Source organism: Marmota marmota, unplaced genomic scaffold (assembly GCF_001458135.2).
Source record: "Marmota marmota marmota unplaced genomic scaffold, marMar, whole genome shotgun sequence".
NCBI lineage: Eukaryota > Metazoa > Chordata > Mammalia > Rodentia > Sciuridae > Marmota > Marmota marmota.
Genome location: NW_025999960.1, coordinates 4,077,774 through 4,101,097, shown reverse-complemented (window position 1 = coordinate 4,101,097; position 23,324 = coordinate 4,077,774). Strand labels below are relative to the sequence as shown.

At 37.1% G+C, this 23,324-nt stretch overlaps 1 protein-coding gene and 1 non-coding gene across 6 annotated transcripts in view; both read right to left on the bottom strand.

The window, feature by feature from the left end:
- Bicd1 (BICD cargo adaptor 1) overlaps positions 1–23,324 on the bottom strand; it is a 230,738-nt gene that overhangs the window by 45,974 nt on the left and 161,440 nt on the right. For all 5 annotated transcript variants that reach the window (XM_048802507.1, XM_048802508.1, XM_048802509.1 and 2 more), the window contains exons 3-4: positions 20,494–20,646; positions 13,584–14,009 (exon numbers count right to left, since the gene is read on the bottom strand). In XM_048802507.1, coding sequence (XP_048658464.1) covers positions 13,584–14,009; positions 20,494–20,646 — 579 coding nt within the window. The remainder of the gene's footprint in view (positions 1–13,583; positions 14,010–20,493; positions 20,647–23,324) is intronic.
- Trnav-cac lies at positions 8,407–8,479 on the bottom strand. Its single transcript has one exon. It is a non-coding gene; the product is annotated as a tRNA-Val (tRNA).

The window sequence follows — 23,324 nt, the reverse complement described above, 5'->3', positions numbered from 1 at the left end:
CAGTACCACGGAGGAGCTTAGTCCATTCACAGTGGGGCCTGTGCATATTTAAAATAACTGCAGCACAGTCAATGTTCCCGTTATTTCAAAGTAAATTGGAACATCTTTTCTTATTCAGCAGTTCTGGGAAGTCAACCCAAAAGTACATAATTCATAATATGGTATTGATAAAAGTCAAGCCATTTGAATTTTTCATAAAGGAGATAGAAAATCTTCCAAATATTCTATTATGGGCATTATGTACAATCCCAGTGAAAATGGATTTCAGGAGTGTTTTGTTCTTTTTTCCCTTGAAAATCAAATAGGTTTCCTTGGAAAAGTCTAAACATTATTTGAGTAGTGTACATGATTATAGATAAAACCATTTCCCAAAATCTCTCAATAGAACAAAACCTTTTATAACATAAAAATTGATCAAAACACAATGTACTGAATGCCAGGTGCAGTGGTGCATGCCTGTAATCCCAGCAGCTCAGGAGACCAAGACAGGAGGATTTTGAGTTCAAAGCCAGTCTCAACAAAAAGCGAGGCACTAAGCAACTCAGTGAGACCCTATCTCTAAATAAAATACAAAATAGGGATGGGGATGTGACTCAGTAGTTCAAGTGCCCCTGAATTCAATCCCTGGTACCCTCCACCCCCAAAATTACTGAATGTGCCTCAAATTTATTTTGAGACAAAGTATTATGATAAATGAGGTAATGGGTTTGAAATGGTTCTCAAGCTATGCTCTGCTAGTTCATATTTAACATATATATGTTCTAAGTCTAAAAGGATAAGTCTACCATTCTCTTTATGATAACACCTTCAGAAAACATCACATAGAACATAGTTTCATGTGGAGATGTTCCATATACAGTATTGCTTTCCACACCCAATTTATTTCTGATGAAATCAACTGAATAGAGAGCAGAAGCCTTGGCTTTTTTTTTTCTAGTGCTACAGGGGATTGAACCCAAGGTCTCGTATGTTAAACACACCCCAAATGCCCCCTTTAAAATTTTTTTTATAGTTGTATTTGGACAGAATGCCTTTATTTTATTTATTTTTATGTAGTGTTAAGGATTAAACCCAGTGCCTCATGCATGCTAGGCAAGCACTCTACCACTAAGCTATAGCACCAGCCTCCCAAGCCCTTTTTGTATTTTGAGACAGAATCTCACTAAATTGCCCAGGCTGGCCTCAAACTTGTGATCCTTCTGCCTCAGTCTCCTGAATAGCTGGGATTATAGGCATGCACTACCACACCTGTTGTGGTATAAATTTCATACGAATATGAATACATATGTGTATGTGTATATTGAATAGGGAGTGGTATACACATACACACAACTTCACAGGCAGTGATACTCAAAATTTACAATACATGTATATATATACACACATATCTGCATATATATATATATATATATATATATATNTATATATATATATATATATATATACATATATATATACTACATATATATTGTATACCTATATATCTACACACACACACACACATTCCACTCTTTTGCTCCAGATAATTCAAGTGGATCTGACCAAAACATGATTACTGAATTATCACAGATAATTTTTATAGAACTCTAGCATTATGTTTTCCTTCAGTTATTAAGAACTGTAGTACCTTAATGTATTTGGATTTCAAAGAGAGCAGGCACTTAAACTATTTAAGATTCACTGTGCTTAGAATTAATAAATGTAAAACTGTAAAACACTTGAAAGCTTTAAAATGATTCTACATTTTGGGGGTCATTATTTTAATCTCCATTTGTGAAGAACTTATCCAAGAGAGATTTGCTGAGTTAATTGTAATCTATCACTAAAAGAGTCACCTTATTTTTTTCCTATCATCTTCCTCTTTTATATCCCCCTGTCCCCCCACACCCCGCCGCACACCAGGGGAGTGCTCTATCACCGAATTACTTCCCTAGTTCTTTCTTTCTTTATTTTTAATTTTGAGACAGGGCCTTGCTATGTTGCTGAGACTGGCCTCTAACTTGGGGATCCAGTCTCAGGCTCCCAAGTTGCTGGGATTGCCCTGCTTGCCTTTTAAATAAACATATTTACATGTATTGTGGACCAATAGAGTTTTTGTGAAAGACCAAGAAAAGATAATCACAATTAACATTAGGACTTCTATAGGAAAAGAAATCAAAGCTATTCTTAAACTATCAACTTCCATGAATTTCATTTTTTAACAATTTAAAAGGATGAGTTTTCTTGTGTGTGAATTTTAACTCAGTACATAATTCAATTTTTTTTTTAATATTTATTTTTTAGTTTTCGGTGGACACAACATCTTTGTTTGTATGTGGTGCTGAGGATCCGGGCCGCATGCATGCCAGGCGAGCGCCCTACTGCTTGAGCCACATCTCCAGCCCCATAATTCTATTTTTAAAATTAAAAATAATAATTGTATATATTTTGGGGGACATTGTGATACTATGATACATTTATGCATTGGAGGATGATTAAATCAGGCTAAATATAAATCATCTCACGTAGTTATCCTTTCTTTGTAGTAAAATATTTAAAACCTTCTCAACTCATTCTGAGACACTAGTATTACTCAGATACCCAAACCAGACAAATATATTACAGGAACTGAAAAATACATGCTGATTATCAATTAGGAATACAGAACAAAATACTAGCAAACTGAATCCAGTAACATAAAAAGGATTAGATAGCACAACGAAGTGGGATTTTTCCTAGGGATGTAATGTTGATTTAACATTCAAGAATCAATAAGAAAAATACACTGTTTTGGGCTGGGTTTGTAGCTCAGTGGTTGAGTGCTTGCCTGGCATGTGTGAGGCACTGGGTTCGATCGTTAGCACCACATACAAAAATAAATAAATAAAACAAAGATATTAAAAAAATACACTGTTTTAATAGAATATAAAACAACATGATCCCTCAATACATGCAGGAAAAGCATCTGAGAAAATTCAATGTGCGTTCTAGGAAAAAAAAAAGTCACCAATGTAGGAATAAAAGGAAATTTCCTTACACTGATTGAAGGCATCTATGAAACAACCATAGATAACATCACACTTCTGTAATTCAGCTTTCCATTGCTGTTGACAAAATATGTGAGAAAATTAACTTGGAGGAGGAAATATTTATTGTGGCTCATGATTTCAGATGTTTCAGCCCCTGGTTGGCAAGCTCCATTGTTATGGGCCTGTGGTAAGGCAGAACATCATGGTAGAGAGGGCGTGGCGGACCAAAGCTGCTTACCTCATGGCAGCAAGAAAGCAAAGGCACAAGATATATATACCCTTCCAGGGTACACCTCCAGTGACCTACTTCCTCTAACTAGGCCCCACCCCCTACAGTTTCCATCATCTCCTAATAGTCTATTCAATTATGAACCAGTCAATGGACTACTGTTTTTGTTGTTGTTGTTGTTGTTGTTTTGGGCACTGGGGATTGAACCCAAGGGCACTTAACCACTGAGCCACATCCCCAGTCCTTTTCACTTTGGTAAAAAGTTGCCAAGTTGCTTAGGGCTCCCTAAACTGCACTGGCTGGCTTTGAACTCACAATCCTCCTGCCTCAGCCTCCCAAGCCACTAGGATTACAGGTGTGCACCCCCGTGCCTGGCTGGACTACTCTATTGATGAGATCAGGGGCCTCATGATTCCAGTCACTTCCCTAAAGCCTCATCTTTGGACATTGATGTATTGGGGACTAGGCTGGGGACATTCCAGATGCAACTATAATGAAACAATGGTGAAAAAGACTGAACCCTTTCCTGCTAAGATCAGAAACAAGACATGACTGATTGATTCGACATAGTATGAAAGTTCTTGCCAGGGAATGTAGGAAAGAAAATGAAATAAAAAGCATTTAGATTGGAAAGGAAAAAGCATGATTGTCTTTATTTGCAGAAGATATTGTCACAAGCTGTCCATGGCTTGTGTGTGGACTGTGTTGCGCATCATAGCTTAGTGAGGGGATAAGTCTGGCATTGGGAACTTTCTATGGCACCCCTACAGGGACCGACTGCCCAATGCAGGTGAACTCTCCTCTCACCCAAGCTCTGCCAAGATCTCACACAGCACCTGAGCTGCATGTGACCTGCCAAGATGTCAATCCACCTGCTGACTACAAGAAATCACTAAGCAAGACTCTGCCCTTGAAACCTTATCCCTGCCTTTGATGTACCCCTTAAATAAACCACCAGAGCCATCTTTCCTTTGTCTAATTCCAGCACCTATGTGGACTAGATCTATCAGGGGCTCTGCTTTATGTAAATATATTTCTGATTATTTGTGTTTTGTTCTTCACTAATTAATTTAGACTTTAAGTTTCCAGGTGGCTTACACCCTCCTTAAAGGAAGAGGAAGCCCACAATGAGACGCTGGCCATCTCCCCTGTTATGATATGATCTTGTATATAGAAGTTCTTAAGAAATCCACTTTTTTAATATTTATATTTTAGTTATAGGTGAACACAATACCTTTGTTTTATTTTTATGTGGTGCTGAGGATTGAACCCAGTGGGCCTCACGCATGCTAGGTGACCGCTCAACCTCTGAGCCACAACCCCAGCTTCAAGAAATCCACTTTTTAAAAAACTATTGGAACAAATAAACAAGTATAATAAGTTTGCAGGATAAAAGATCAATGTACAAACCTCTATTATATTTCTACATGCTAGCAATGAAAAAAATCAAACTTTAAATTAATAAAATAATTGCATTCACAACACTATGAAAAATAATAAAATATTTAGGTAAAGTTTAATAAAAGAATGCTAAATGTATACTCCGAAAACCATAAAGCATTGTTGAAGGAAATTAAAGAGGTCCTAGCCAGGGATGGTAATATATGTCTGTAATTCCAGTGACAACGGTAGGGGGGCAGACTGCAAGTTCAAAGCCAGCCTCAGCAATTTAGTGAGGCCCTAAGTAAGTTAGTCTCAAGATGAAAAATAAAAAGGGCTGTGGATTTAGCTCAGTGGTAAAGCACCCCTGGGCTCAATCTCTAAAACCAAACAAAAAAATCCAAACAAGATGATAAATAATATCCCCTGCTCATGGGCCAAAAGAGGACAATATTCCCAAAATTGAACTCCATATGCAATGCAAAACCTATCAAAACCTCAACTGAATTCTTCACAGAAACTGACAAGCTGATCATAAAATCCACATGGAAATGCAAAGGCCACTGAATAGGTAAAAATGATCTTGAAAATAGTTTTTAGAAAAGGACAAAGAAGGTTGGGGATGGTGGTGCACAACTGTAATTCCAGCTACTCAGGAGGCTGAGGCAGGAGGATCAAGAGTCTGAGGCCAGCCTGGGCAACTTAGCAAGACTTTGTCTCAAAATTTAAAAAAGGATGGGGCATATAGCTTCAGTGGTGCAGTGTTCTTGGGTTTAATCCCTAGTACCACAAAAAGGAAAGGGAAGAAAAAGGAAATTGCAAAGCTTGCTACAAAGCAATAATAAGGTAGTGTGATACTAACATAAAAGTGAATATGTAGATCAAGGCAAGAGATCAAATCAAGAAATAGACTCATATCTGTAATAAACTGATTTATCAGTTTATTATCTGATAAACTGAGGTGTCAAGACAACTCAGTAAGGAAAGAAGAGTTTTCAATAGATGTTGCTTGGATAAGTGAAGGAAACGGGTCCATCTACAACTAAAAAATTACATATATATATAAAAAATATATTTTTTAATAAAATAAAAAATATATATTTATTTTTAAAAATTTTGTGCATCACAGAACACTACCAAGGTGAAAAGAAAATCCAAAGTATAGGAGAAAATATTTGAAAATCCTATATCTGATAAGAAATTTGCATCCAGGATATATTAAAAAAAAAGTCCTACAACTAAATAATAAAAAGAAATCACTCAATCAAAAAATGGGCAAAGAAAGTTAATTGATAAAAAATATTTATGGGACTGGGGATGTGGCTTAAGCGGTAGCACGCTCGCCTGGCATGCATGTGGCCCGGGTTTGATCCTAAGCACCACATACAAACAAAGATGTTGTGTCCGCCAAAAACTAAAAAATAAATATTAAAAATTCTCTCTCTCTCTCTCTCTCTCTCAAAAAAAAAAAAAAAATTTACATATGACCAAGAAACACATGAAAAAATTCAAAACATCATTAGTCCTCAAAGAAATGCAAATTAAGGGGCCTGGGGTTGTAGCTCAGTGGTAGAGCATTTGCCTTGCATGTGTGAGGCACTGGGTTTGGTTCTCAGCACTGCATATAAATAAATAAAATAAAGGTCCATTGACAAAAAAAAGGAAATGCAAATCAAAACCTTGATGAAATGGCACTTCACATCTGCTAGGATGGCTACAACTAAAAGGGTATATAACAACAAGTGCTGGCAAGGAGGTGGAGGAATCAAAGCCCTCACACAGGGTTATAAAATGGGGCACCCACTAAGAAAACAGTCTGGCAGCTCTTTGGAAGTTGGAACAGAGTTACCATGTCACCCAGAAATTTCTAGAACTCGATCCAATAGAGAACATATGTGCACCCCAAAGCTTATAGGTGAATGTTCACAGCAGCATAATTTATTCATAATAACTCAAAACTGGAAACATCTCAAATGTTCATCAACTAATAAATGACAAATAAAATGTGATTACCCATGCCATGGAATATTATTGGCAATAAAAAAGAATAAAGTTCTGTTACAGGTTACAACATGGATGAAGCTTGAAAAATGTTAATATAAGAAGGCAGTTACAAAAGACAATATATTATATGATTCGTTTATAGGAAATGTTCACAATAGACAAATCTATAGAGACAGGAAGTTCACAGATTCACGGCTGCCTAGGGCTGGGGGTTTCTGGGAAAATGTAGAGTGACTGTTAACAAATATGTGCTTTCTTTCTTTCCTTTTTCTTTTTGGTACTATGGATTAAACCCAGGGGCACTTTACCATTGAGCTATTCCCCAGCCCTTTTAATTTTTTATCTTGAGACTAGGTCTTGCTAAATTGTTGAGGTTGGCCTTGAACTTGTGATCCTCCTGCCTCAGCCTCCTGGGTCACTGGGATTACAAGTGTGCACCACCACACTGAGCCCATGGTTTCTTTTTGGTGTGATGAAAATGTTCTAGAATTGACTGTGGTTGATGGTTGCTCAACTTGGTGAATATACTAACAACCACTTTAAACAGATGGATTCTATGCTTTGTGAATGGTATCTCCATAAGTCCTGTTCTACAACAAACACAAAACCAAATAGCAACAATAAAAACTACTCAGAGGCTTTCCCTGGTTGTGATTACTAGATGCTCTTCTTATATTTACTGATATGTAATAGAAAAAGTAAGGCTTGTGGTACGAAGTTTATACAGACTCTAAAGTAGTTTAATCACTTAAGTGCTCAACTTGTATTAGGAAAGTGTCTCTTAGGTTTTAAGAACCAGGAACTGACCAAATGTGTTCTAATTAACTTCATCCCATATTTGGGAGTAAGCTCTTGACAAGCAGAGATAATATTTAACTGATTGTGTGGGGCAGCTCCACTTGCTAGATTTATGACCTTGAACAAATGATGCAACATACAGCACCCTCGTCCCATCCCTATCTGTACAACAGGGATGACATGATCTTCCCCCTATGGTGGTTATAAGCACCAGCCAATTAAGCAAATAAAAATTGAACTTTAGTGGACATATAGAAAGTTATTATTATAACTTATAATCATTATAGAAAATATTCAAATTACCTTTAACAGAATAGACCCAAATACAATATGAATCTATTTCTTCTACATCTATGAGGTTCAACAAAATTTACTAACTTCAGTTTTATAGAAACATTGTTGTTTTCTCATACTACATGTAAAATTATCCAATATGATACTAAGAAATAAATCAATTCATTTAAAAAAATTGAACCTGTTTTCCTGCTCAGACCTCATGTGGATGTAAAGTTAACAGTGTTTTGTTTTTTTTCCAATTAAATGAATAAATTTCAGCACAAGCACAAAGGACTCCTGAAATAGATGAAGTAATTTAGTTAGTTTTTCCAGATAGGATCTACTTATTTTGTTTCTAATAAAACTAATTAAGGTCCTGGACTGTCACTGGAAAATGTCAATTATAATCTGTTTGAAAGAGCAAGGTCCTTAGGGCAGCAAGAAGCCAAAATAATTTATTTAGTAATACCCTCAAATTTTCTTCTAGTGAATAAGGGATGATGCTAATTGAGCTGTTCACTATCGAGGCCTATTGTTAAGCTTACAGGGACTCCTAGATGAACAAAACATGTTTTCCTACTGTGTTATTCTTATCATTTTTTTTTTGTAGTGGTGGGGATTGAACTTGGCCTCACACATGCTAGATAAGTAAGTGCTGTACCATCGAGTATGTGTGTGTATGTGTGTGTGTGTGTGTGTCTGTGTGTGTGGGGGGGGTGCTGGGGATTGAACCCAGGGCCTTGTGCATGTGAGGCAAGCACTCTACCAACTGAGCTATATCCCCAGCCCTCTCTTATATTTTTTGTGCATAGGTTTCTGTGTGAAATGAAAGCTTGATTAACTAAATTTAAATTTTTAGATATTCCTGTACTTTATTCCATAATCTTAGAAGACATAGAGCAGTAAAATATTCACACCAATTTGCTCTGGGAAGAAAAGCACTCCCTAATTTCAATCAAGGCTTACCACCATCTACCCTTTCCCATAATTTTATGGTTTCTGTATTCACTGTTTATATAAAATGGTAGTGGAGACCTTGGCACCTCAAAAACTGATGGAGAGTTCCCAGTACAGTAATAATAACTTACAGTTTTATGAATGACACATAGTTTCATAGTTACCATCCCATTTGTTCTTCACAATTCTACAAAATAGGCCTGGCATTATTACTAGGGCTTTAAAGTATAACTGTGCAGGTTGTACACAGTGCAATTCTATAAGGAGGCAATATTTAAACTGTAGTCCCTATAGATTTTTATTACTTATTATCATTTCCCAGCAGATGGCAGTATAACCTCTTAAAGAAGGAGACCAGGTTTTGTATTTTCTTTTTTCCTAATTCTAACAAAGGCATGGTAAGGGACCAGTGCTTTGCTAATGTGTTGCCTTCCCTCTTTGTGAAGGAGCTTCAGAGAAGGCAACTACCCAACATTCCTGACATTCAAGGCAGAAAGATGCACAGGTCCCCTCCACCCCAACCAGGTTAAGTAAACACCTACAAAAGAGATAACATAATTTATGTGTATAGATGGAGACTTGTAAGACAAGAAAAGGCCAATAGGGTATGGCCTACGTATGCTATTTTTAAAGAGGTTCTTCTTTTTTTTTTTTTACAAAAATTTAATTTTAATTGACAAATAAAAGATTGTACATATTTTCCATGTATAACAGAATGTTGTGAAATGTGGATACATTGTGAAATGGCTAAATTTTGAGCTAATTAACATATACATATATTGCATCCCATACTTATCATTTGCAAAAAAAAAAAAAAAAACTACTCTCTTAGTAATTTTTAAGAATAAAATGCATTGTTATCAGTTATAGCCACCACATTGTACGGCAGACCTCTTGAACTTATTCCCCTATCCATCTAAAGAGATCTTAATCACAAGGAATATAGTCTGAAAAGCTGCATATCACCCCATTTAAGATGTTATATCCCAGCCTGTGCCCCTCGACATGATCAGCAGTAACTAAGCATAGGTGTTAGATTTGATGGCACACAGACTTCACTCAGATGAAATGTTTTGTATTCTTGCCAAAAGAAATCCTAAGAGACAAAGGGACTATGAAAATACCAACTGTCCCATCCCAAGTGTACATACAAAATTGCTTAACCGTGCAGCCCCAGTTCCACCTACGTTGGCCACAATTTCAATGTCCAAAAAGCTTGAAATAGAAGTTATATATAACTTGTTTGGTGGCAATATAATGACAGCCCTAAACTCCTGTGGAGCAGCAAAACTGCACCCAACCAAACGAAGGCCTTTTCATATAAAAAATGGTCCTGATTTTTTTCTCTTCATATGAATACTTGCATGCTTTACTACACAAATTTTAATACTAGCATTTAACATTTTACATTTAGCATTAATTTTTAACATTAGTATTAATTTTTTCCCACATTTTTATTGGTGCATTATAGATGGACATAATGGTGGATTTGTTGTTACATATTTGTACATTAACATTAATATTTTAATGTTAATATTATGTGATTGTTGGGTACCACATGTGGCCACATTGGGGATGACACAATATACACATGACATATGCAGCATGTAACCTTTCTATAGTCTGAAAATTGAATTTCAAAACACATGTGGCTTCAAGTATTTTAGGTAGCAATACTTAAGTGCATTTTATTGGAGTCCCTTCAGAATGTCTAGAACAGTACAACTCACAGTATGTTTCATGGCCCATCAGAACTGCTGTTGATCAGAATTGACATATTATTTTCAAGCTTCACATCAAATAATAATTTTATAATTTATTTATATGAATGAAACCCAAAAGAGTGCATAGCTAAGGAAAAACAATCAGATTATAAAGAAATCATTCATGAGAAGATACACTCTGTTGCCCTTGTACCAAAAATGTTGAATGAAAAATATCCCTAAAACAGTTGATATGGTTTTGAAAAAAATGCGGGGCATGGTAGCACATGCCTGTAAACCCAGCTACCCAAGAGGCTGAGGCAGGAGGACTGCAAAGCCAACCTGGGCAATTTAGCAAAAACCTGTCTCAAAATTTAAAGGGACTGAGAATGTAACTCAGTGCTAAAGCACCCTGGTACCACCCACATATGGCATCCCTGGTACCATATGCTAATTATGAGAAGATAAATGGTTACTTTGAAAAAAAAAAATTGAGAGGTTAGTGTTGCTGGTGTGAGACCAGAAGCTATAAAGTCCTTCCTGTGCTGAGCCTGGTTTTCATTACTCAATTTGGAGCCAAATTTGTGATCCAAGGCCCGCCTGGGCCCCTCTACACCTCTATGAACTGTCCATGCTAACTGAGTGCTGATGAAAGACTTGAAGGCACACAGCTCTCTGGGATAAGGAAGGAGGGTGTATCCTGCAGAATTTTTCTCACCCTCATGTTTTGCAACACGAACATCCCTTTTCATATCAGGAGACTTAACTCTCATTTTCCACTCAGTTGCACGTACCAGTCTTGTACCAGGTGACAATTCTTGAGCTGATAGTCCAAAAACAACAGTTAATGCTAGTAGCAAGAATAAAAATACTTAAATAAATCAGGTGCTTCAAAAACTAAAGGCACTATGGAGTTGAAATAATAATAGTTCCAATAACTATTTACTGTGCACTGGGTTCTGTTCTAAGCAATCTACACATATTAACTATCTCATACACCTTCACAACAATCGAATGAGGAAGTCTTTCGACTCCCTATTTAATGGAAAAGTAAAATGTTGTAGCTCCAAGAATAAATCTCATCTAGCAGCTGAGTGCACTTGAAATGTGTGGGACATTTTTGGTTATCACATGACTAAAGAGATATACCTGGCACTTTAATAGGCTGGGCCAGAGAGGCTAAACCTCCTTAACTTGGGAGACAGTCTCAGATAATGAGGAACTGTCCCAAATGCATACTTCACTCTGCTGAGACTTACTTGTTCTCTTTCTCTATCACTCATGAGAAGATAAACTACTCATCTTTTTTGGACTTTATATTTCCCAATTCAGATTACATTTAAGGTCAAGTGTGACAACAGCTCTGAGCTTTAACCCAATAAATGACTTGGTTAAAAACTACTGAGCTGTCCTATGCCTTGAAGCCCCACTTCCTCTTATCTTCCCCCCGCCAGCAAAATAAAATGAAGAAACAAAAAGGCTCAACTCACAATGGCTTTTTATTCCAAAGCCATCAACATGATACTTTCAGAAAATATACTAATCATAAGTGCTATTTAATTTAGGGCACACATTTTTATGAAAATAGGTATCGTATACAACTTTTTCAAGAAGAGGCATGTTTTCTATTTCTACCAACCTACTTGTATTAGTATAAACTGAGAAAAAGATATGGAAAAATATTACCCACAAAGAACTGGATTTTGTGTCAGGAGAAATGCTATATAAAACCGGTTTTCTTCCAGTGGTCATGGTCTCTTATCTTGACTCAAATTAAATATTGCAAAAACTGTCTTTTAGCAGCCACAAGCACTGGAGTGGTAAAGTGAAGGGCATGCAGTATTAAAAATAAACTTATTAACAAATTAATTTTATTTGCTGTCTCGTCTTTATTTCTGCTTGTTTCATTGTTCATTTCTTTGGAAGAAGAAAATTCGAAGCTCTGTTTGCTGTAAAATAAGTGATTGCTAGAGTCTTTTCTTTTTGTAATTTTAATTAATTTATTTATTTGTTCTAATTTGTTATACATGACAGCAGAATGCATTTCAATTCAAATATACAAATGGAGATCAAGTTTTCATTTTTCTGTTTGTACGATTGCTAGAATCTTAACAGCCTCAATTTATCAGCTATACAAGACGAACCTTGGAGGCATTAGACTGAAGATTAGTCCCAAATTTAACCACCTAACAAGCCAGATTCCTGGCTCAGTAGATCAATATGGGCCCAGCAATTTCAAATAAACCCCCAGGCTATGGCGGTATCGTTGTTCTACAGACATTTCCAATGGCACTGAATTAAGATTAGGGGGCAGGGCTCTATAAATAAGAAAGTCCCATCATAGTGTGATAAGATAAAGGCTCTCACTCTTCTGGATACATATAACTTGAAGATGTTAAAAATTAAGGTTTAGCTTATATTGGAATATCTAGAATCCTTTGGTTTCAGATTTACACCTGTTCTGTGTTTTTAATCATATAGTATCCTAGCCAATTTGTATACATAAAGTCCTTGTTGTTTTTTTATAGCTTAAAGTACTCCTGGGAAATGTAACCATTAATCTGGAAGCTAGACATACAGTTACTTGTGATAAAAAACTGCATTTTCTGCTGTTCCACTTGTGTATAAAGCTTTTAGAGTCTCTGTTAGTCAGAAATGTTAGTAAGAATCTGTTTTTTCTCAGAACTTTGTAGCTCAAAGAAATTCATTTGAGTGCCACATGATGTAGAGTTACACACGTGAACATAGGAAAGTTATGTCCGATTCATTCTATTGGCTTTCCTATTCCCATCTACCTGCCCTTCTCCCCACTCTCCCCTAATCCAGTGAATCTCCACTCCCCCATCTCATCGTGAGCCAGCATCCACATATCAGAGAGAACATTAGGCCTTTGGTTTTTTGGAATTAGCATGATAGTCTCCTGTTCCATCCATTTACTGGCAAATGCCATAATTTCATTCTTCTTTATAGCTTAGTAATATTCCATTGTGTGTATGTACCACATTAAGAACTTCATTCCTTAAAGTGATACAAATAAGAGATTTCTTTTCAACATTCCTTCTGTCGTATCCTTCTAAAAGACTGTGCTTTCAATTTCTACCTGAAGAAGCAACATTTTAAAAAATCAGCCTGGAACTAAAACACCAGAATCAGAAATCCCACCGCACACCACATGCAATCTACCATAGTGCAACGGACCCTTCTCTCAGCCCTAGGCAAAGTTCTCACCTGCATAAGCTGCTGCTTCAGCTTCTGAATCTCTGAAATGTTCAGCTCACTGAATAGGTCCGAGACCGGGTGCAGGGACTCCCCTTTCCTCAGGGTGGGCGCCCGGTAGTCTCCGTTCAGTTTCACCAGCGGCCCGTGGAGGTGCCCGTTCATCTTGTCGTCGTTGTTGGGCTCGCCCCCGTCCTCCGCGAACTTGAGGCCGTCGACTGAGATGCTGATGTGGTTGTCGCCGAGGGTGATGTACTGGGAGAGCTCCTTGCGCAGGCTGTTCTTCTGCTCCCTTTCGTTTTTCAGCGTCTCCAGCGCCTCCTCCAGCTGGTGCTCGGCGATCTCCTTCAGCCGGATGGCGTCCTCCAGCTGGCTGTTGAGCAGCACCGTCTCCTCCTCAAACCGCTTGATCTCATGCTTTAGGCCTTCGTACTCAACCTGAATTAGATAGGACAAAGAAGATTCATAAAACTAAAAGTTGGGTCTTACAAAACTGCCATCAAACGCTCTAGTGGACTTAATCACTAAAAAAGATGACAACATTCGTCTACAAAATGAACCATATACATATGATGTTTTTTTGTTTTTTTCAGATGCTAGGGATTGAATCCAGGACCTTATCCATGTTAGGGAGGCACCCTACCCCTGAGCTATACCCCCAGCCAGAAATAAATCATAAAAAGCAATAGTATTTCGTTAAGATAACAGAGGATGATTTCCTTAGAAATTATATATGTAATGAACACACACACACACACATATATAAAATTATATATAATTAGCATCTAATAGCATGATGACATTGTTGCTTTTTCTAATTTATTTTGGTAACAGAAATATGTATAAGTATATAATTTAATTCTTAGCAGGATGAAAAAGTTTTCTACTGTCCTAGGATTTCTTTTATAGGATCCAGTCGTCAAAAGAGGAAATTGTTTGCCTAATAAATCAGGAATGTTTTTTTGCTAATAATTTATCCAAATACAATCCATGGAAAGATTTTTATCATCACTGTTACTTTTAAAAATGTCATTATTTATAAATAGGAAACTTTTATACCCAGGGATAAATTAAGTTAAAAGAATACAATAAAAAAAATCTCAATAAGATATGTTTGAGATTGAGAAAGCAAAGGAAGTTTATATAGGCTTAAGGATCAAATCTGAAAGAGCGCCTGTTATTCCAGCAGTTCAGGAGGCTGAGGCAGGAGGATCACAGGTTCAAAGCCAGCCTCAGCAAATTAGTAGGGCCCTAAGCAACTGAGAAAGACCCTGTCTCTAAATAAAATATGAAAAAGGGCTGGGGATGTGGCTCGGTGGTTAAGCACCCCTGGGTTCAATCCTGGTAAAAAAAAAAAAAAAAAGAAAAAAAAATCTGAAAGAAAAGGGGCAAGTTATCCAATAACAAAACATATCTATAGTGTTATCAATATAATATTCTTTTGAGATGTAATCAAGTGGAAGCCTGCTCAGATGACTTCCTGGCCACGAAAACCCACAGGTGACAGAGGTCTCTCTTCTGAGCTGCTGGGCCTTCCCTGGGACTGTTTCCTTGGCACTTGTCACATGTCACCATTCCATAAACATTTCACTTCTACAACTGCCTTGAAATCTGCCTGGAGAAAGTACTTTTTATTCACCAAGGTGTCCCTCATAGTGCTTCAATGTTCCTTCACAGTGTTTAAAACAAAATTCTGCTCTTCAATAAGCATTTGCTGAAAAACCGTGAGTGAAAAAATAAACTAGAAAAACAAAGACATCCTGCTATTGGATGCTCACATAAACTGTTTGGCTTTATATTTAACTTTGGTATTTATTAGTTTGAACTTAAATTTTAAAAATGGTTTTAAGAATTGAAAAGAGATCATAAACCACTACTTTTCATGTATTTTTAGCCCCCTCACATAATCTTGGTGTAATCATTTATCTTGCAAATGTTAGAATACGGGTTTGGTGGGGATGCAGGTTTGGCTGATGTATCAGAGACCTACAGGAGACGTCTCAGTCAAGATGAAAGTTTTCCTCTCTCATGTAACAGTATGGAGGCAGACTGTCAAGACCAGTGGGGAATCTCTGCTCCAGGAGGTTATCCAGGAACCAGGCTCCTCCTCTCTTGCTGCCCTGACTTCTACTTGGTCCATGAGCCAAGCTGGCTTGCCATCTTGATCCTGTGCCTGGCAGTGGGCTGAAGTAAGTAAGGGGCACACCCTCTGCCTTTCCAGAAACATCCCATCATTCCCATATTGCTTTTTCTCATATTCTATTGGCCAGTGCTGATCCTACGACACACTTTAATGCAAGGGAGCTGGAAGCATGTAGTTTCTATTCTGGGCAGCCTTGGGCCCAGTTAAAACTGGGAAATACAATGGGGAGAAATGAAAACCAAAACTCGTTGTTACAGAAGGTCATTGGAGCACTGTGGGGCATGGTCTGTAAAGACACGTGTATAAAAGAAGTTTCCAGGAATACTAGATACATATGTGAATAAGCATAGTGGTATTTCATTAAAGAATGTGTTTACCACATTATACAGCATATAATAAACTCTGTAAGGCACATGAATAAAAGATGTTTTCAAGAATGCTATTTGTATATATGAATAAGGAGAGTGTTATTTCAATAAAAAGAATGTGTTTACCACAGTGTGGTGCCTGGAATACATTATGTAAAAACACCCTATAAAATACATTTCTAAAGAAAAAAAGGTAATTAGAATTTCAACATGTCAGAGATAGAATTACTCAGAAGAGTCAATCAAGGAGATATATATATCTATTATTTATAATGATAATTATAGAATGCTAATTGTTCTACCCTAAATATATCTTTGAATAAATATAAGGAAACATAACAGATCAATTCATGGCATACTACCAATAATTGTCCTCTAAAGGAAATTTCTGTGTTTCATATTAACTACATTACTTAGGATTGTGGATACTTGATGGGAGAATAAATTGCCTGATGGGGAAAATGCATAAATGAGCATTTAAATAGAATATAACAGCCATGATGACGTGCAAATAAAATATACTTGTGTGTATGTTTGTGTGTTTCTGTGTGTGTGTGTGTGTGTGTGTGTGTGTGGTGCTGGCCTGTGTGCCTACAAGTTAAATGCTCTACCTCTGGGCTATACCCCTGTCACTGAAATATACTTTTCAAAATTCCAAGCAGTTGTTACCTAGCCTAAAGCATCTGATAATTTGACAGTCCCTAGCCACTAGCCATACTCCCGAATTAATGTGTTCCATGGGAAGGTTAAGAAAGGAACACCTGTTTTCTCAGTCTTTCAGCAAGTATTTGTGAATAGATGCTTAAAGAGGGAGTAAGACATGCTATTTAAATATTATTTAGAAAAAAATAAATAGCTAATAGAAAAACAAAACTTCAGAAGGGAAAAATCCCTGGAACCAAGCATCTTACAATGGCAGTAGCTTTGCTGCTGGAGAAACCTGCAGCCGGGCTGGGGTACACAGCGTGTAGGGAGGATCAGTACAAAGTAAGTTTCAGACTGATTTTGTGATTGAATGCCATTTGTCTCTTCACAAAAACCGGTGGCATTTGTACACAAAATATTATGCTCAATTCATTAATTAGAGTATTTATGATGCTAATGTCTTTAAATAAAAGCCAATAGTAGGGGAAAACCCACAGCATTTCCTTATCTGGAACAGACTTGGAGCTACGGTGTACCCATGTGTCAGGGAATAAGCCCAAACAGCTTGTACAGAAAATGATTTTCAATTGATTCAACATTTAATTGGGGAAATTATCATCTGACATCTAGAAAGTAAAATTGAAGAGATGTAAACATTTTCCTCAAAACTCCCGAGTTTCCATTTCTGGTAGAAGGGTCTGGGTAAATGGTAAACAGTGATCAGCCACATTGATAAAATGAATTCCCTTAGAATCAGCTTCTAGGTTAATGAACACAGGCAGGGTACCTTGGCAGTCTCCCAAGGACCTCTAATCCTGGCTCTAATTAACCCCTGAGATGAATCAGCCCACCACACAGGACCACAGGGAGGCTGTCTGCTCCTGTTCCTGTCTGAGCAGAGAAAAGGGAGGAAGGAAAGGCAATTTAAATATTTGTACTTCAAACAAAGTTCTCTCATTCTTCATCAGTGACAAAAACCAAAACTACACCAAAAACAAACAAAAGAACCCCAAAGTTCCCACCCACTCACACACAAAAGAAACACACACACACTCACACACACACACACACACACAAAATCCTTCTCATTTTAAGAAGCATTTTTTGAGGGTTCTGGGGATTGAACCAGGACCTTGCACATGCTAGATAAGCGCTCTACCACTGAGCTGTATCCCCAGCCCTTTTTAAAAATTTTATTGTGAGACCAGGTTTCACTAAATTATTAAGGCTGGCTTTCAGCTTTTAATCCTCCTGCCTCAGCCTTCCAAGTAGCTGGGATTTTAGGTATGCACCACCATACCCAGCTGAGAAGCATATTTTTAAAAATTCCTCTAAGTATTAATTTCTGCACTGCAAGCTCATTTACCCCAGACAAAATAAGACCTGGGATGCCTGTGTTAGGCAGTAGATAGTAATGAGCAGCAGAATGCAAACCAATAGCATGGCATGGTCATGAGTTTTCTTTACTTTTTTTTTTTTTTTGGTTGTTACCAGAGATTGAATCCACTAAGCCACATCTCCAGCCCTTTTCACTTCTTATTTTGAGACAGGGTCACACTAAGTTGCTTAGGGCCTCACTAACTTGCTGAGGCTAGTCTCGAACTTGTGATCCTCCTGCCTCAGCTTCCCGATTTGCTGGGATTATAAGAGTGCACTCTTGTGCTCAGCTTCTTTAAATTGTTTTTAAGGCAAATGAACAACTAAGTAACTTATACAAAAATAACAGGTGCACAAACCCTGAGAATAAATAGGTGGAAACAAAGGGAGCCAATCAAACAGGTCAAGAAAGAAAGATCAATGAAGCTAACTCCTGACAGGGTCATTGTGAAGTTAGGATTTGTGGCCATAAGTTTCTCCATATATTTCAGAAGATAAATTTCTTTAATGACACAAGTGCACTAAGGTAGTTTGGCCACCAAATCCAGTCCCCACATTAACATAGGATTGACTGACTTGTAGATGAAGCCACTCTGAATAGGAGGCCACCATGACAGGTCTGGAGAGGACCAACTAGGGTCAAAGACTCCACTGTCCAACACAAAGGAGGCGCTCAACACATGACTGCGGAAGAGTGCGGAAGGTGAACCCCAGTTCCCAAGGCAAATGTGTAACAGCAATGAATTTGGAAGCCTCACTGTTTCCTTTGTCACTCTCTGCTCAGAAAGGACCCACCCTCTTGAGAGTGCTCTCTGCTTCAACCTAACTTTACTTTCACTAGAATAAAATTCTCTTGCATGGCTTTTCTTTAAATTCTTTAAATTTTCTTTTGCTGGGACACAAGAATGGAGGTTTAGAGCTTCAGCTGCCTACTCTCCTGTGACATGTGGGTCTGCTGGCCTCTGGTGCGTGGGGTGTTCAGTGCTCAAAGGGGAAGGAATGAGGTAAAAACACATGGGGATTTCCTGATAACCCTTTTTTATGGGCTGAATCTACCCCCTGTTCTCATCAGTAGACATCTTATTTCCCCAGCAACTCCAAAGCTAAGTGGCAATGATCAGAAACCAAATTTTAATTGTGTCAATCCATATTTTTCTTTTGTCCTCTTAACTTTTCCCCCCTAGTGCTAGGGATCAAACCCAGGGCCTCACATCAGCTAGGCAAGAGATCTACCACTGAGCCAAATCCCCAGCTCATTAACTCTAAAAGTATATGCTGGCTGTTTTCCAAGTTTACCAAGGTTAAGAATCATGTCTTATGAATTCTGGTACCTTTCCAGCCTAGTACAGTGCTGGGCACATAGTCGGGTTACCTGAACTGAGAGGTTATGATAGCATATAGACCAAAGTAGAGATTATGGCTGAGGAAGCTCCTTAAAAAAAATTTGGATATCCAAGTTGCCTTTACTTAACTACTCGATACAGCTGTATTCATAAATGGATTCTTCTCATATTACAGATTCAAGAATTCAATTAGTAATAATTATGCAAAACCACATTGCAAAACAATTAGAAAAAGGAAGCCATGTAAGCCTTACTACAGAAAAAAATTACATAATTATGTAAATGTACATCTTTAGAGTCGGGTGCAGGGTACAGCTGAAAAAGAAATCAGGCACTTGATTTCTTATGCCTTTGTTCCTGCTGGTATATACTTTATAATCCCTTTCCTTCTATGATTTAAAAGCAATTTACCAAAAAAAAAGGGAAAGGAGAGGGCTGGTGTTGTGGCTCAGTGGTAGAGTGCTCACCTAGCACGTGTGAGGCACTGGGTTTGATCCTCAGCACCACATAAAAATAAAATAAAGATATTGTGTCCGCCTAAAACTAAAAAATAAATTACACACACACACACACAAAAAAAAAAAAAAGGGAGAGAGGGAGGGAGGGAAAAAGGAAGGAGGGAGGAAGAAAGCAAAAAGAATGAGACAAGTGATTGTAGGGAGACCTTAAGCTTGTAGAATGAAATAGCCTACAGACCCAGGCTTTGAACTGGAAGTTGTCAGATTTAGTTTACTGTAATGGGCTTAACTTAACTGCTGAAATAAAATCAACAGAGTTAAAGTAGAAACCAAAATTCTCCTTTGTATCTTTATTAGTAAAGCTTTATTGTAAATTATACTCCTTATAGGTGTATTTTTTCCTTCTACATTGTAGCTGAAATAGGAAAGTTGAGAAATCTCAGTACATAAATATTACATAAAAAGATTAAGGGATTATAAAAAAAATTTGACAAGCTCCTCCCTAAGAAATAGAGGTGATGGAACTAGAGTTGTCAGAATCTGTGGATCCATCTGTGTGTATCTAAAAGAAACCTTCTTAAATCTCACCTGGTTCTGCTTTAACGTGGACACTAGTTTCTGCAAAGTGATATTCTCTTCTTCTAGTTCAGTGTAGTCCTGAAGGAGCCGGGCCTCCCGGAACTTATATTCTCGAATTTCATCCTTCATCCGTATTCTCTGTAGCTCCACCATCTCATTGTTCTGAAACAACAGAAGAAACAATCAATATAAAACTTCCTTATTCTAGATTTCATAAAGTGCAGAGACAGTTCTGCTGTCAATAATAATAATAATGCCTCGTGGGGCAAAATGGCCAATTGCCTTTTCTGAATGGCAATTTAGTGATATCTAATTTTTAAAAATTTATTTGTTAAATTTTAATTTGTTATATATGACAGTAAAATGCATTACACTTCATATTACACATAGAGAGCACAATTTTTCATATCTCTAGTGTACACAAAGCAGAGCCACACTATTTGTGTCTGCATACATGTACTTAGGGTAGGGATGTCCATCTCATTCCACCGTCTTTTACCCACCATCCCTCATTCCCCGCCTTTTTTTGAGATGGAGACCTGATGTGTTTCCCAAGCCTGTCTCAAACTCCTAGGCTCAAGCAATCTCCCACCTCAGCCTTCCATGTAGGTGGGTGGGACTATAGGCACGCATCACTATGCCCTGCCTATCTGTCAAAAGTTTAAAAGCACATATATGTGACTCAGCAATTCAATGTCTAAAAATCATTGTTAAATATATTCTCATATAGGTAAACAAAAAGAAAAATTCATGTGTGCTTACACAAAGAATTAGAAATAGTTTAATTTTTGCTATTTTGAGGAATGATGAAATATGTATTCATTGTACACTACAAAATTATTTTTAAAAATGAGAAAGAATGAGTGAGAATTCTATTTTGCAAAAATGGAAATATAGTTATAATATATAATTAAATATGAAAACAAGTTATAGATTAGTATGCATATTAGGATCCCAGGTGTGTTAAAAAATAAAAAAGTGTACACACACACACTCACACCACAACACTTTCATGTCATAAATATATTTGTAAGAATACCCTGCAAAACTGTCAATAGTGATTATTTAGAAGGGGTTGGATTACACAAGCCAAAGGGATGAGCAGAGGCGAACATTACTTTGATTTGTATATCCTTCTGGGTCATTTCAAAAGTTTTGACAACAAATATGTATTGCCAGGTCTTATGTGTAAAGATTCAGGATATTAATAAAGCAATTAAGGGCTGGGGTTGTGGCTCAGAGATAGAGCACTTGCCTAGCATGCATGAGGCGCTAGTTTCAATCCTCAGCACTACATAAAAAAAAAAAAAAGATATTGTGTCCACCTATAATAAAAAAAATAAATATTTTTTTAAAAAATAAAACAATTAAGTAAAATATTTAAAATTTCCCCTAAACTTGTGTGCAAGTATAAGCTATGTTTTAGTACAAAATATATAATGGGTATCTACACTAGTGGGTATCTACACTTACACATGCAATATATTCATAAGCATGGAAAAAAGGGATATGTTTTCTTTTAATTCAGGATCCATGATATTATTTTCCTGTTTAAACAAAGAGAAATATTACACATATTTTTAAAAGGTACTGTAGGAAGCAAAGACATTTTCTTTTTAATACTTTGATATCCATAAGGTAAAAAATGAATCATGACCACATTTGGCCTCTGGGCCACAATCTGCCAACTCTTGATATAATATTATATAGGGTTTACAATGGATAAAGTACTGTTATTTGCAACATGAGTGAATCTCATTAATATATTGTTGACTGAAACAAGCCAGGTGCAAAGAGTAAACTGTATGATTACATGTACAAAAGGATTTTTTTTGCACTTCATGCATCTTTTTAATAGAAATTAAATTATTCACTTAATGTATATAATGTAGTGTTTGTTCTCTAATCTAGCAGCTTTTTAACATTCACTTCTGAGTCTCATGGGAAATGTTTTTCAGCATCAAGATGTGGGTGGATGAGGGAGCAATGGTAGCATCAACTGAAAGGGTTGAAGTTCATCTGCAGCTAATAATATGGAAGAAGAAACACAGACCCATAATAGTATTATGCTTTATTAGGCCAAGATCAGAATTCACCCAATCCATACAGACTTCTTCTAAGCTGAGAATACACATGGAAAGAGATGACTTTACTGAGACTAATAGCCTTATTACTAAGATTCATCAGGGGAGAATCCATAAACTATGGCAGGGTATCCAAGAATGCCCTCTGGTTGGCCAATGCTATCCATTTCAAGACTGCGAGGAAATGAATGCTGCCCAACTACATCTCCATGATAATCATTGAAGGAATCATGGCTCCTTTAGAGGGAATTAATCCATCTGAATTATAGAAATAGTTAGGTCTTTCAAGAATATCTCTGTTATGGACATATGCTCAATTCAATCATCACCATACAAGTACTGCTCACTCTCGTCCATCTGGTGGCTCTATATCATATCCAGCCACTAAGAGTTATGCCAGCAAAACTTCTCGCTCTGAAATTTCTTTGCCCATTCTTCATCATATTCCACTACAATATATAGCATATTACAGACTTCTCAGATTTCACTATTTTTTATCATGCATGATATCTACAAGATATGCTGAAGCCTGGGTCCCCTTGATTATGACGTTTCTCAGGGCTTGGTAGAAAACCAACATACAAACTCATTGTCTTAATGTCAAGCAATTAGAAATTTGATGTGTGTAGGGATTATTCTAGATTTTGCTAGCAATGTAGCATAAGAGTCATCCATAGATATAGTTCTAATCATTATAACCACTTGTAAAACAAAGTCATTTTCTGCAGCACCTGGTTTTCATTTATCCTTGAGGTA